This window comes from Sapajus apella, unplaced genomic scaffold, assembly GCF_009761245.1.
Source record: "Sapajus apella isolate SASKATOON/1434 unplaced genomic scaffold, GSC_monkey_1.0 scaffold89, whole genome shotgun sequence".
NCBI classification, from domain to species: Eukaryota; Metazoa; Chordata; class Mammalia; order Primates; family Cebidae; genus Sapajus; species Sapajus apella.
Genome location: NW_022437029.1, coordinates 298,026 through 311,645, shown reverse-complemented (window position 1 = coordinate 311,645; position 13,620 = coordinate 298,026). Strand labels below are relative to the sequence as shown.

Here is a 13,620-nt window from a genome sequence, read left to right as displayed (position 1 = left end):
TGCTCCAGAACACCAAACTGGTTGCCACAGATGCTGCAAATCCTTGTGGGGTTGAAATGACCCAGTATCCGGTGCTGAGAAGGGGAACGACACCCACTCTTTGCCTGTGATCCACTGTAGTTGTACCACAGCAGAACTGCTAGGGCACCAAAATGTTACCTGAAGCCTCTTGCTCCCCAGGGGGATCATACACTATAGGGTGGTCTGGCCAGGGAAGTGCACTTAGCTGCATCATACTTTACTGGGAATTACAATTCCCCTTCAAATATCAGGCCTTCTTGTTCAATTCAATTTGTAATATCTGGTTCCCTCTTCCTTTGGGGAATGTGCTCTCTCTCAGGGTCCCACAATTCTCTCTTGCAAATTGCCCCTCTCTTGCAAATTGCAAATTCTATCTTGCAAATTCTCCTGTCCTTCAATTCTGGTTCTGTTTGGTAGAGAATGTTAAAACTTCAGTTATGGACATGGTATATGGTCTTATCTAAGAAGGCTTCTCAGCATCTGAGGCAGATACTGCTGGGTACCTCAAATTTTCTTTTAACCTTCAGTAACAGAACCCACATTTTTAGCTGGACACACTACCACTTGTATTAGTTTATTTTCTGTTACCTACAACAGAATACTTGAAACTGGGTAATTAACAAAGGAATTTATTACAGTTATGGAGGCTGAGAAGTCCCAGGTTGAATCCACATCTGGTGGGAGCCTTCTTGCTGGTGGGAAGGCTTTTGCCACCTTTGTGGCATCCTGAGGTGGCAAATATTCATACTGATCCCCAAAAAACCGATTTAACAGGGAGCAGCAATTCTCTTTTCCCCCAGTCCCTCATCCTGCTGCTTAGAATATGGATGTGATGGCTGGCTGAATTGTAGCAGCCACACTGAAACAGAAGGATGAGCTGGAAGGATCCCTGGTCTCTCATAATTTAATGGAACTATCACACCAGTCCTGGAACACCTACTTCCCAAAGTATTTTATATGAAATAAACTTACCTTGTATACTTACTGTCTCAGTCAATTTGGGCTGCTATAACAAAATGACTTAGACTGCTTAATTTATAAGCAACAGACTTATTTTTCATGGTTCTAGAGGCTGAGAAGTCCAAGATCAAGATGCCAGCAGATCTGGTGTCTGGTGAGGGGCTCATCACTCACAGATGGTGCCTTCTCATTGGATCCTCACATGACAGAAGGGCAAAAGGAATGAACAAGCTTCCTCAGGCCTCTTCTATAACAGCACTAATTTCATTCACCAGGAATCTGCCCTCATAACCTAATCACCTCCCAAAGGCCTCACCTCGTAACATATCAAGGGGATTTCAATGTATGAATTTTAGGCACAAACATTCAGACCACAGCACACATACCCCACAGCAACCACATAATGAGGGAAACTTAGGAGAAGCAGGGTGGAGGGGAAGGGGATTTCATTAAAGAAGTTGGTACCAACCTCACTAGTTTTGTTTTGAAGAGACAGGATCTTACTCTGTTGCCCTGGCTGGAATGCAGTAGCATGATCATAGCTCACAGTAGCCTCAAACTCCTGGGCTCGTGGTTCTTCCACCTCAGCCTTCTGAGTAGCTGGGATTAGTCACACACACCTCCATGCCCAGCTCATTTTTAAACATTTTTTTAAAGATGCTGGTCTGTTTTGCCCAGGCTGCTCTCGAACTCCTGACTTAGAGCAATCCTCCTGCCTCTTCCTTTCAAAATGCTAAGATTACAGGTGTGGGCCACTGGCACCTGGTCCCAATCTTTCTAGTTTTACTAGTAATTCAGTCCTCGCCCAGACCCCACTATAGGGAAGTGGAGCTGACTGAGGGAAGGAATGGACCTAGCCAGTTCTACTCTCAGGAATAAAAGGAGAGCAAGAAGCCCAGCAGTGACCTGGCTTGGGAAAGTGATGGAGGCTTCAGCCCTAGCAAGACAGAGTATGGATTCTCAGCCACAGCCCCACTGATTTTTCTTTTTTCTTTTTTTTTTAAATAGAGATGGGGTTTCTCCATGTTGGCCAGGCTAGTCTTGAACTCCTGACCTCAGGTGATCCACCCATCTCGGCCTCCCAAAGTGCTGGGATTACAGGCATGAGCCACCCGCGCGCGCCTGGCGCACCACTGCTTTTTCTAAAGCATGCTCTTAAGTCTCTAACCGTCTCAATAGAACAGAGCAGGTAATGTTTTGGATACAATTTGGAAAGCATATTCCTGTGGGGAGGGGATTATTTCTGTTTTGTGTGGTTTTTGGCTAAGGAGCAAGTTATTATCAGGAGCAATTGCCAGTTATTATTTCTCTGAGATTAGGGAAAGAACTTGTACATTGGTATGTGCTGTGCATTCTGTGGAGATGGACAAATCTGAGTACTGCTCTCTACCCACTGCTAAGTCTGTATGATCCATCTGGACAGCACATAGCACAATGGCCAACAGCAGACTCTGGAGACAGATTACTGGGCTCAGGCCACCCCTGACAGTTAGCCAGCTGCCCTTATGCAAGTTATTCTACCTTGGGTGTGTTCTTCCTCTGCAACATGGGAGTGACAATAGTAAATTCCTCCTAGGGATGCTGAGAAGGCTACATGAAGCAATGTACAGAAGGGACAAGTATCACTACCAGCTCCTTCCAGCAGAATCCTGGGATTTCAGTAGGACCCAGTCTTGCAATCTGAATATCCAGCCGTCCAGCAAGTGATCTCTTCCATTCTCCTTCAAGGCAAACTATATTGGCCCTTAGGCATCTTCTGCCTTCTGTATACCCCTTCTGGATACCCCTACCTTATGGATACCCCTTCTGGATACCCATTAACATGTGCGTATCCAGAATAACTACCAGGACTGCATCCCCCTCAAAGGTAAGGACTAGGTCTAATATTCATCTAGTGGACACGCAAATATTTTGCCAGTTATTTAGAATTTTATTTTAAAGCATTCTATATACATTTTTAAGTGTACATATGATGTATTTTATGTACATGGATTAGAAAGTTCTTTAAGGGCAACATTAAGTGCCTACTGCAAAATTTTCTACAAGACAAGTTTGGAAAATAACAGATCAATTTAGGAGACTAAAACTATACACTGATATAAAGAATGGATATAGATTTTCTCAATCCAGAATAGCACCCTCGCCCCCTCTGCCCTCCCTTCTCCTAGATGGTCACCATAAGGCAGTAAAGTTTAATCAGTCAAGCACAGAGCTTCAGGGCGCTGGCACCCAGATTGTGATGGAAAGAAGGAAAGAGCACAAATAAACAGGTACGCTGGTAGTTGGCTACAATCTGGCTATAAGTCCACGGCATCTTCTTCTACCCAGACTGGGGATGTCCTGGCAACTGAGTAAGTGATGGGCCTCCTGCTGCTGATTTCTCCACAGGGAACTCAATCTCCTTGCCTCACAAGAACATCAGAAAGGTCCTCTGTTCCTTCCAGCTTTAGATTCTGAGGGAAGACCAAAACATGCATGGACTTTGGTATACTGAGAATAAAAGAATCATAAATTCTAATCACAATAACAAGGTAGTGACTACAAAGGTTTGTCCCATGATTATAAGAAAACTGTTTCAAAGCAAGTATAACTTGCATGATAAAAATGATTCCCAATCCTTGTTATAGGATTAGGATTAGCCTGAAGTTGCTGATGGAGGCAGATGGGAGGTCATCAGGAGCCATAACACATACATACAGTCAGTCGTCCCTCCTTATCCTTGAGGGGTGTTCTAAGGCCCCCGGTGGATGCCTGAGCCACTGGGGGCCACAGATAGTACCAAATCATATACACATATATGATTTACATATATATATATATGTATATATATGTATGTATATATATATACATACATATATATATACACATACATATATATACATATATATGTATACACAAACATACCATGTTTTTTCTACACATATATACTTATGATCAAGTTTAATTATATATTAGGCAAAGTAAGAGAATAATAATAAAATAGAAAAATCATGTCAAATAAAAGGAACTGGAACACAGCACTGCAGTACTACAACAGTCGACCTGGGAGCTAAGATGGCTACTAAGTGTATGGTGGGAGAGCTGCATCTGCAGTGTGGACTGACTAGACACAGAAACGGTTCACATCCAGGGCAGGATGGAGTAGGACACTGTGACGTTTCATCACACTATTCAGAACAGTTGCAACTTAAAACTTATAAACTGTTTATTCTTGGATTTCCACTTAGTATTTTCAGACCACGGGTGACTGTGGGTAACTGAAATCATGGAAGGTGAAACTGTGAAAACAAGGGGCTACTGTATTAACCCCATCCATCACGCCTCCTCCAGGCACCCCCAACTGCCCCACTGCCTCATCCCTAGAAACAGGGGGCTATTGTATAAGCTATGTGAGGGGAAATTGTTATCAGAGTGGTGGAGGAACAGACTCCAGACAAGTGTGAAACATGGAGAGAAACAAGTCCAAGAGGGGGTCAAGTTCTTCTGTGAAGTGTTGAGAATATTTCTCTTGGTGGCTCTAAACTCCAAGTTATCATGATCCTGTAGATTATCACAGTAACTGCTATGGCCAATGTTACAAGCCTAATTTTCTCAACCCAAAGCCAGGCACCAGTAATGGCCTCAGTGCTCAGCTCAACAAGTCATGGGCTGTAGCCCTCCCCCATTCTTCAAACATCAAGAGCTCTGGGACCCTTAAAAAGGGACTTGATCACAGCAAAATGAACAAGGCCGCAGTGCCACTGGGGGGCAGGGATGCAGAGCTGGAGTCGGAGCAGCACGACCTCAGTGAAGCCACAGAATCACCAATATTTCTTTGCAGTGTCAGCCAGGCCTGACTTTTTAAGAAACAAGTGAGGGCCATGAAAGCCGCTCTCTCACAGGAAAAGGCAGGTTTCTGTGGAGGCACAGCCCAGGGAAGCACTCTGACCCTAAGGTGGGGCCGATGAGCGAAAGCAATAACACTCTTAAATTGGACTCAGAAGCTTTCTCAGCTTTGGAGGCCAGCCTAGGAGCCTGGTGTGCTAGGAGATCAAAACCCATGTGGGAGAATCGCCAGCAACTATGTCCACCAAGATGGTGTGCAAATGAGATTCCAGGCCTCCTCTGACACTTCTCAAGGCAGACAGATGGATGGCCTGCACATCAGCCACCTGAGATGGGGTATCCTCTGCAGAGCCACTGTGGATTTCTTGTCAGGGCAATGATAAAAATATATTTTTAAATTTTTTCTTAGTCACTCTCTCTTGATGTAGTTTTCACATGACATCAGATACCTCAGGATGTGTCAGGTATAGAAACTATCACCTCCCATAACCACGGGCACATCTGCCTTCACAGACTAGTGAACAGGGCACATCCTCCCTCTGCAGCCTTACTGTCCCCCAACAGCAGCCATGCAAGTTCAGCATTCCTGGGTTAAAACCATTCCCAAGGGCTCTGAGGCACAATTGTTCCTTCTTGGGAAGCTACACTGGGCTCTTTTGTTTAGGCCTCAGGTTTGAACACCCAGACTGGTAGTTACAAGCCCAATGGTCAGCATGGTAATTGGAGACATACAGAACTTGGTCCTGGCCCAGTGGGTCTTCTACACCTGTTCCCCATCCAGAATCAAAACTAGCTTCTGCTAACCGGACAGTTTCTTCTTCTTCATGAGGCTGTGAGCTAAGCAAGGTATTGCCAAGAGAAGTGGTAGGTCACTGGGATTGGCTGGTGGCTGTGCCACACAGGCCAGGGCAAGCTCTCTCCAAAGCAGTGTCAGACCTAAAAATAGAGCCAATCCTCACTGCTCCTGATTTCATTATGAGGGCAGAGGTCACATGTTGGCATATAGGAAATCTTGGATGCTTCCAGTACCCTACTTTTGCTACTATTCCATTCCCATAATCACCCACTAAAAGCATACTTTGGCATTCAGACAGTAACTGCATTCCAGTGCCCACCCTCACCTCCTGGGGAGTTGACAGTGGTGGTACACACCATGGCCACAGTGCCCCAGCCCCAAGGTCGTGCTTGCCACACATGCCATGGCCCAGTCTATAGCCCTCTACTGCAGGTGGCAAAAGCTGTGCTGTCCATCAGCTGGCTGGGGAGCCTAATGCCTACCAAGTGTCCAGTGATGCTCAAATGTGTAGGCTTACTGCTGGCTGCCCTCTCCCAGCAGTGGTATCCCTGGATAGTACCACTCAGCTCCTTAGCTGTCCCATGGCTGTGCAACTGTTGGCTGGCATGGCACAGGAGTCTGCTACGCTGACCCAGCTGGCACTTCAAGATTCTCCTTCCTTGTGACAGACAGCTTGACTTTTCTGGCTGTTGCCTCCACATTTTAGTACACTTCTCTTCCTGCAACTGTTTTCTTTTCATCCTCATCTCCCTCTTCTTTTCTCTGCCATATCTCCCATATGTCTTGACTTTGGTACTACCAGGCTTTGGTCTTTTTTAAAAAAAAAGATGGAGTCTGGCTCTGTTGCCAGGCTGGAGTGCAGTGGCATGATCTTGGCTCACTGCAACCTCTGCCTCCTGAGTTCAAGCTATTCTCCTGCCTCAGCCGCCCAAGTAGCTAGGATTACAAGTGCGCACCACTACACCCAGCTAATTTTTTGTATATTTAGTAGAGACGGGGGGTCTCACCATGTTGGTCAGGATGGTCTCATACTCCTGACCTTGTAATCTGCCTGCCTCGGCTTCCCAAAGTGCTGGGATTACAGGCGTGAGCGCTCGACCAGCTTTGGCCTTTAAAGTCTTTGACACCCAGTGAAGTAAAAGCATGTTGTGTTCTTAGGTTGGGGAACTTGCCGATGACATTCCATCATCTAAAGTCTTACTATTTGGGTCCTCTTCACTATTTTCATTGCTAATCAAACCTGATGACTTTTTTCTAAGTTACTTCTAGGTGCCTGGCTAATCATTTGGGTTGAAGGTACTGCTTAAGTCACCGGATTTAAGAAATCCTATGGTAGCCCATGAAAGATAAAACAAAAAGCTCAAACGAGTTGGCATAAACAGGGAATATTCTAATACTCCTATGCTTACCTTAATTACCTACCTTTTCATTGGCTAAATGTAGGAGGCAGGCAAAAGCCAGAGGAATGGAGAGGTTCTGAGCCATGACAGGGGGCAGGCTGGAAAGAAAGGGGCAAGTATTTAGGTCACTGCAACTGTTAGAACAAATGTTCATTCATCAAATATGAATAATACACACATGCAATGACTAAACTAATAAGAAATAAATCTTCTGGATGCATTTTATAAGTAGATTTTTCCAGTTTCTTATTTGGAGATAAAATATCTGCTGTTACACTCTGACCACTCGCACAGAAAAACGCCTTTTTAAAGTTGGTCTGTATTTATCTATCAACACAGAGAGAAAACAGAACAGCCACTACGAGTGTCATAGAAAACAGGTTGTGTGTGGAGGGCCTGCCACGCGGATAGCTCAGAGAGAGGGTGAGCCCCCACAAAGCCCCCATGCCTGCCGGCCTGCACCTCCTCTGCAGGTCCTTCGTGAGCCTGCTGAGCATCTTCTCATCAGCCACTTCTGCCGGGACCCTTTCTTTTCCAGCTTCCCTGTGGTTTGCCTAACAGAAGCACATTTATACATCAGACAGTTAGGGCTAGTGCACTTTTGAAAGAGCAACAAAAATAAAGTTGTATTACCAAAAAGTCTATACCTAAACGAAATGAAAACAAATTTCTTAGTTATTGTGAAGAAAAAGGATCTACAAAGGGAACCAGTGCCTCAGCCCTACTATACAACATTGTGGTGAACATGGATGTCATGGCCAGCATCACCCTGGTAAAGAAGACACTGCAAAGAGTGTCTTAGGGTGCCCCGAAAACAAACAAGAAAAAAAAAAGCAGTAGCAAAAAGCCATGACTATTTATAGCTTCAACTGGATTATACTGCTAGGGGCAGCACAAAATAAATATTTAAAAGTAAACTCAAACTTTCCACTTAAACACACTGAAAAGATACCCAAAAATGTAGGGGGGAAAAAAAAAGAAGATAAACACCCACACTTGCATCCCATTCTATTTTAGTTAAAATTTTATGACTATGACTGAAGCTTTCTCTGATATCCAAGACTATACAGCTTAAGGCCCTCAATCAACTTAAAAGTTTTCACTTCTCAGCTATAGGAGGTCTAAACTTAGAATATTCTCTGAGCAGGTGTCAGAAAGAGGGAAGGATTCTAATTAACTGAGACTTCCTTTCATTGAGGTGGACCAAGTTAATCAAGGTTTCAGCGTGTTCTGAAGGAGAAGTAGAACCTGACAGCATAATAATTACTTTTCTATTATCTTCCTACTGAGAATACATTCCAGAAATCAGAATTATTAGATCAAAGAGTTTAAACATTTCATAGCGTATAGCAACTTAATTGCTACCAGCAGTGAATACGTACTCCAAATTTTCCTCCTCAGTAAACAGTTTAATTACTAAAACTGCTGCTGCTCTTTTAAAGTAGCATAAAGATTCTTTCATTTGTATTTTTTGATTACCAACAAGGCTGAATCACGCCTTACATGCTAGTTTGCTATTTGTATCACAGTTTGTGTGACCTGCCTGCCTGTATACTTGGTTCATTTCTCTTTTAGAGGCATGGCATCTTCGTTGTATTTTTGTTTTGTTTTTAAAGATACAGGATCTCACTCTTGCTCAGACTGGAATGCAGTGGTACAATCATATCATAGTTCACTGTAACCTCAAACTCCTGGGCTCAAGTGATCCTTCCCACTTCAGCCACCCAAAGTGCTGGAATTACACATGTGAGCCACCATGCCCAGCTCATCATATTTTTGAATGAACATTTCTGTATTCGAGGCATTGCCCAAATCATGGCATCTTCAGCCGTAGACATCAGCCACTCCTCCCCCACATACTGGGCACCTAGAGAAGAGGCAGAGCATCTAACCTCTATGTCTGCCTCCTTTCCAGAGAGCGCTGTCAGCAAGCTCCACATGCTCTGCTTCAACTTCTTCATGTCCATCTTTTTGGCAGTCTTGGCATAGTGAATTTCAATTTTATTTACCTGAAATAGGTATATGACAAAGTAAATCTAGGCAGAATAAAGAAACTTTTACCATGAATTCACTGTAAAAACAAAGGTCTGAAGTTTAACTAAAGAAGGAATCCAGTTTCAACCAAGGAGCTATAGAGCTCTGTTTTTTTTTTTTTTTTTTTTGAGATGGAGTTTTGCTCTGTCACCCAGGCTGGATTGCAATGGTGCAATCTCTGCTCAATATAACTGCCACCTCCCAAGTTTCAAGTGATTCTCCAGCCTCAGCCTCCCAAGTAGCTGGGATTACAGGCACCTAGCTAATTTTTGTATTTTTAGTATAGACGGGTGTTTCACCATGTTGGCCACACTGGTCTCAAACTCTTGACCTCAGGTGATCCACCTGCCTTGGCCTCCCAAAGTGCTGGGATTACAGGTGTGAGCCACAGCATCTCCCCAGAGCTCTCTTTGGACACTAAAATAGAGTTACGCATATCAAATCTAATTTCTTTTTGATCAAGTGCAATCTACATTAAGGCTAACTGGAATTCCTGTGTAAAAGAGATAAGTGAATCAAATATTAAGCATAAAGGCTGCCACCTCGTACAGAATAAATGTTCAATGCATGATAATACAAACTGAATTTGGCCAAGATTTTTCAGAGCCACACAGCTAGCTAGCCTCACTGAATTAGCATATAAATTTATATTCTCTGCCTGCAGCCTTCATTCATATACCTTACTTGGGTGACCAGTTCCTCCCTAGTTATATGTCTTATCAAGGTCTTTGGAGAGATGGTCAGTTCCACACAAACCTAATTAGCATCAGCTCACTCTCACAACCATATTTAAAACTTGGAGAGCAACAGGTTAAAATTGAGAAGAAAAAACTCAAGCTCAGACTGAGGTGACTCTCATATAAGAAGCAATCAAATAGATTTCAGGTAAACAATGTAATTCTCAGTTGTTTCATCCGTACCTTCTGAGGCTCAGCTATTAGGTTTGACTCCCCATATGTTGTGATGTCTAATCCTTGGGTTTCAGGAGTGTCACCATTCTGTTGTGCTGTCTTAGGTGAATGGCAAGGATAAGGTGAGAGGCCAGAGTTCCCAACTGCTCCCACAAATAAGTCATCTGACTCTTCATCATCACTGTCTGCAGCCTGGGCAAGAAAGAGCTCTTCAAGTTTGGTGGAAGCTGTCAGAGGAGCTTAGAAACATCCTTGAAACAGACTTCATGTTTACAAAGCAAGAAGAGACCATTTCATAGTTCACTGAGTGAGTCATACTAGGATGAGCTTCTAGGTGCCTCTATTTATCATCCTGTTTCACAAAAACCCTATTAGAGTGGTATCTGTTATCAACCTAAGACCCTTTGAACAGGAGTTAAAAGGAATTCAATAATCATAATTGCCACTATGTCTCCCCTTCAGCTTCTAACTAATTTAGGATTTCACTTTACAGAAAGCATTCCTCAAATACCAGATAGGACCTGCACATATCACCCAATGAAAGCACAGGGGATTCCTGGGGCCATCTGGTCAGTAGCCGAGGTGCCACCAAGAAGCAGGTAAGAAAGTCATTTTCGGGATCACATCCAGAGTGAATGTATCAGAATTTTGGGGCAGGGGCTGGGGTGGGAGGATACAGATCAGGAATCAGTCTTTAACTAGTCTCCCTAAGTGATTTGTATATAAGTTAAAGTTTGAGAAGCACTGACCAAGAGATCAGTCTGGATTTTCACTAAAATATAACAGCCTAACTCTCTTCCAAGTAAGAAAATAAGGTGAATAAATTTTTTTTTCCCAGTTCTTTTCTCCCTCTCCACATGTAAGGACACAGAGGAAGCCTATTTATCCAATTTCTGTTTCCTGTATTAGCCACCCCATCAGTAGACTCAGAGAAGGGATATGGAAATTATTTAGTCTAAACCATGATCTAAAGATAGAGAGTGGCTTCTACAAGTTCACAACGAGCTTGCAATATAAGAAATACATTCAGAGCTAGAAACCTGGTTATCTGAGATACACCCCAAAGACATTTTTTGTCACACTACATCATACCGCCTTCACATGTCTATGTGTTTTGTCTACCTGGCCAAAATATTAGCTCCTAAGATGACGAAGTGTTTATATTCCCTTGAAATCCCACAACAGCCAAGATTAGTACTTTGTAGCAGAGGTTAAACACCCATCCACATGTTGACACATTCACTTGAGAGCCCCTTTCCCCCCTTTACCTGTAATCCAGGGCAAAAGTTGGAGGTGTCGTTAGGGTTGTTGTAATCATAGTCTTCAATTTCTTCATAATGCTCAGTCTCTGCCCTATGGCCCTGGGCCATCTTGAGTAACTAAAGGAAAGAATAAATGCAGAAAGCAGTTTTTTAAAAACTGAACTAGGTTCCTGAGGCAAATCTTAATTCCTGTGCCCAATCTCCTCCTAGAATTATACAATTTTAGAGTTAGAAAAGCCCTCACAGGTCATCTAAGTCTAACAGACTTTTCCACTGCACAGTACAAACCTGGAGTAGTAGCAGGGCTCAGTGCCTCCACCAATCCCAAATAAACCAGAGCAGCTCTATTTCTGTCTGACTGGCGATTAGGCCTTCTGCACAGTTTTACTTGAATAAGGGTTCCTTCATTAAAAACAAAAGTTAAAAAATCCAGCCGCCAGCTTTCTGAAAGTCAACGTGTTGCATTTGAACAATTCTGATAGAAAACCCATTACCAGCCAGGCAATAGTGACTCACACCTGTAACCCCAGCACTTTGAGAGGCTGAGGTGGGAAGACTGCTTGAGCCTAGGAAGTCTGAGACCAGTGTTGGGCAACACGGTGAGACCCCATCACTACCAAAAATTAAAAAATTAGTGAGGCATGGTGCTGTGTGACTTTGGCCTCAGCTACTCAGGAGGCAGAGGCAGGAAGATTGCTTGAGCCCAGGGGTTGAGGCTGCATTGAGACATGCTCATACCACTGCACTCCAGCCTGAGACCCTGTCCTTAAAAAAAAAAAAGACGACGACGAAGAAAAAAGAAAACCCATTACCTTAATTAACAGCCCGTCTCATTTCTGGGTGACAACCACTGTTCCCTACGTAACAAAAGGGAGAGACATCCAGCTCTTCCCTCTAATTACATCCATCATCCTCATTCTGTTTGCCAGAGCCTCGTGGAACTTTGCTTCCTTCTTTAGAAGTGCCTACTGGCCACAGCCTTTCAAATATTTGTAGGTCCGTCCTTAGAGCAGTGATTTCTACATGATATATAAATTTCTGAAGTGAGGGCAATATGGCTGGAGATGTGCAGTTTACAAGAGCACATTGAATGTTTTAATATAATTCTGTACTTCAAAAACAACCCAAATAAACCCACAATGTGCTTGCAACAAATCCAAAAATACTACTAAAAAATAAATATTTGAGTTAAGAAATGCCCCATTTTCTTCCACTGTTCTTCATATGACACAGCTTTTAACTACCTCTTCATTTAGAATACACTCCTCTGGGCACACTCTCAGGTGTCCCCAGACAAATGTCCAGTGTTTGATACAAGCATTTATAGTCACACAAATTTAAAAGTTATGCTTACACTATGCTGGAGTCTATTAAGTATGCAACAGCATATGTCTAAAAAACAATTTACAGATCTTAATTTAAATTATTTCATTGCTAAAAAATTATAATGATCATTTGAGCCTTCGGTGACTTGTAATCTTTTTGCTGGTAGCGGGTCTTGCCTCAGTGTTGATGGCTACTGACTGTCACCGTGGTGGCTGCTGAAGGATGGGGTGGCTGCAACAATTTCTTAAAATAAGACAACAGTGAAGTTTGCCACATCAATCAACTCTTCCTGTCACTAAAGATTTCTCTGAAGCATGCAACGCTGTTTGATAGCATTTGATCCAGAGCAGAACTGCTTTCAAAATGAAAGTCAATCCTCTCAAACTATATCAACTAAGATTATGTAACATTCTAAATCCTTTGTTGCCATTTCAACAATGTTCACAGCATCTTCACCAGGAGTAAATTCCATCTCAAGAAAATGTTCTTTGCTCATCCATAAAAAACAACTCCTCATCCATTCAAGTTTTATCAGGAGATTGAACCAATGTAGTCACATCATCAGGCTGTACTTCCCACTCTATTTCTCTTGCTATTTCCACCACATCTCCAATGACTTCCTCCACTGAAGTTTTTTTTGAGACACCAGAGTCTTGCTCTGTCACCCAGGCTGAAGTGAATAATTTGTTGCAGCTTCTACACCAGCACTTGCTGCTTCATCCTGTTTTTTTCTTTTTTTCTAGATAGAGTCTCGTTCTGTTGCCCAGGTTGGAGTGCAGCGATGCAATCCCCTCTCACTGCAACCTCCGCCTCCTGAGTTCAAGTGATTCTCCTGCCTCAGCCTCCCCAATAGTTGGGACTACAGGTATGTGCCACCATACTTGGCTAATTTTTGTATTTTTAGTAGTGACAGGGTTTCACCATGTTGGCCAGGCTGGTCTCCAAATCCTGACCTCAAGTGATCCACCCACCTTGGCCTCCCAAAGTGCTGGGATTACAGGTGTGAGCCACTGTGCCCAGCCCAACCTGTGCTGTTATGTGATGGAGATGGCTTCTTTCCTTCAACCTCATGAGCCAACCAAAGT

General features: G+C 43.3%; 1 protein-coding gene across 3 annotated transcripts in view; it reads right to left on the bottom strand.

Annotated features, from left to right (window-relative positions):
- Positions 1-2,890: 2,890 nt before the first annotated feature.
- The window catches only part of NCAPH (non-SMC condensin I complex subunit H), a 38,908-nt gene continuing 28,178 nt past the window's right edge, over positions 2,891-13,620 (bottom strand). For 2 of the 3 annotated variants that reach the window (XM_032255295.1, XM_032255296.1), the window contains exons 13-18: positions 11,216-11,326; positions 9,957-10,139; positions 8,895-9,011; positions 7,465-7,556; positions 7,025-7,100; positions 2,891-3,434 (exon numbers count right to left, since the gene is read on the bottom strand). In XM_032255295.1, the coding sequence (XP_032111186.1) occupies positions 3,375-3,434; positions 7,025-7,100; positions 7,465-7,556; positions 8,895-9,011; positions 9,957-10,139; positions 11,216-11,326 (639 nt within the window). In that variant the 3' untranslated portion in view covers positions 2,891-3,374. Of the gene's footprint in view, positions 3,435-7,011; positions 7,101-7,464; positions 7,557-8,894; positions 9,012-9,956; positions 10,140-11,215; positions 11,327-13,620 lie in introns of all 3 variants that reach the window. The other variant, XM_032255297.1, reaches the window with a different exon arrangement.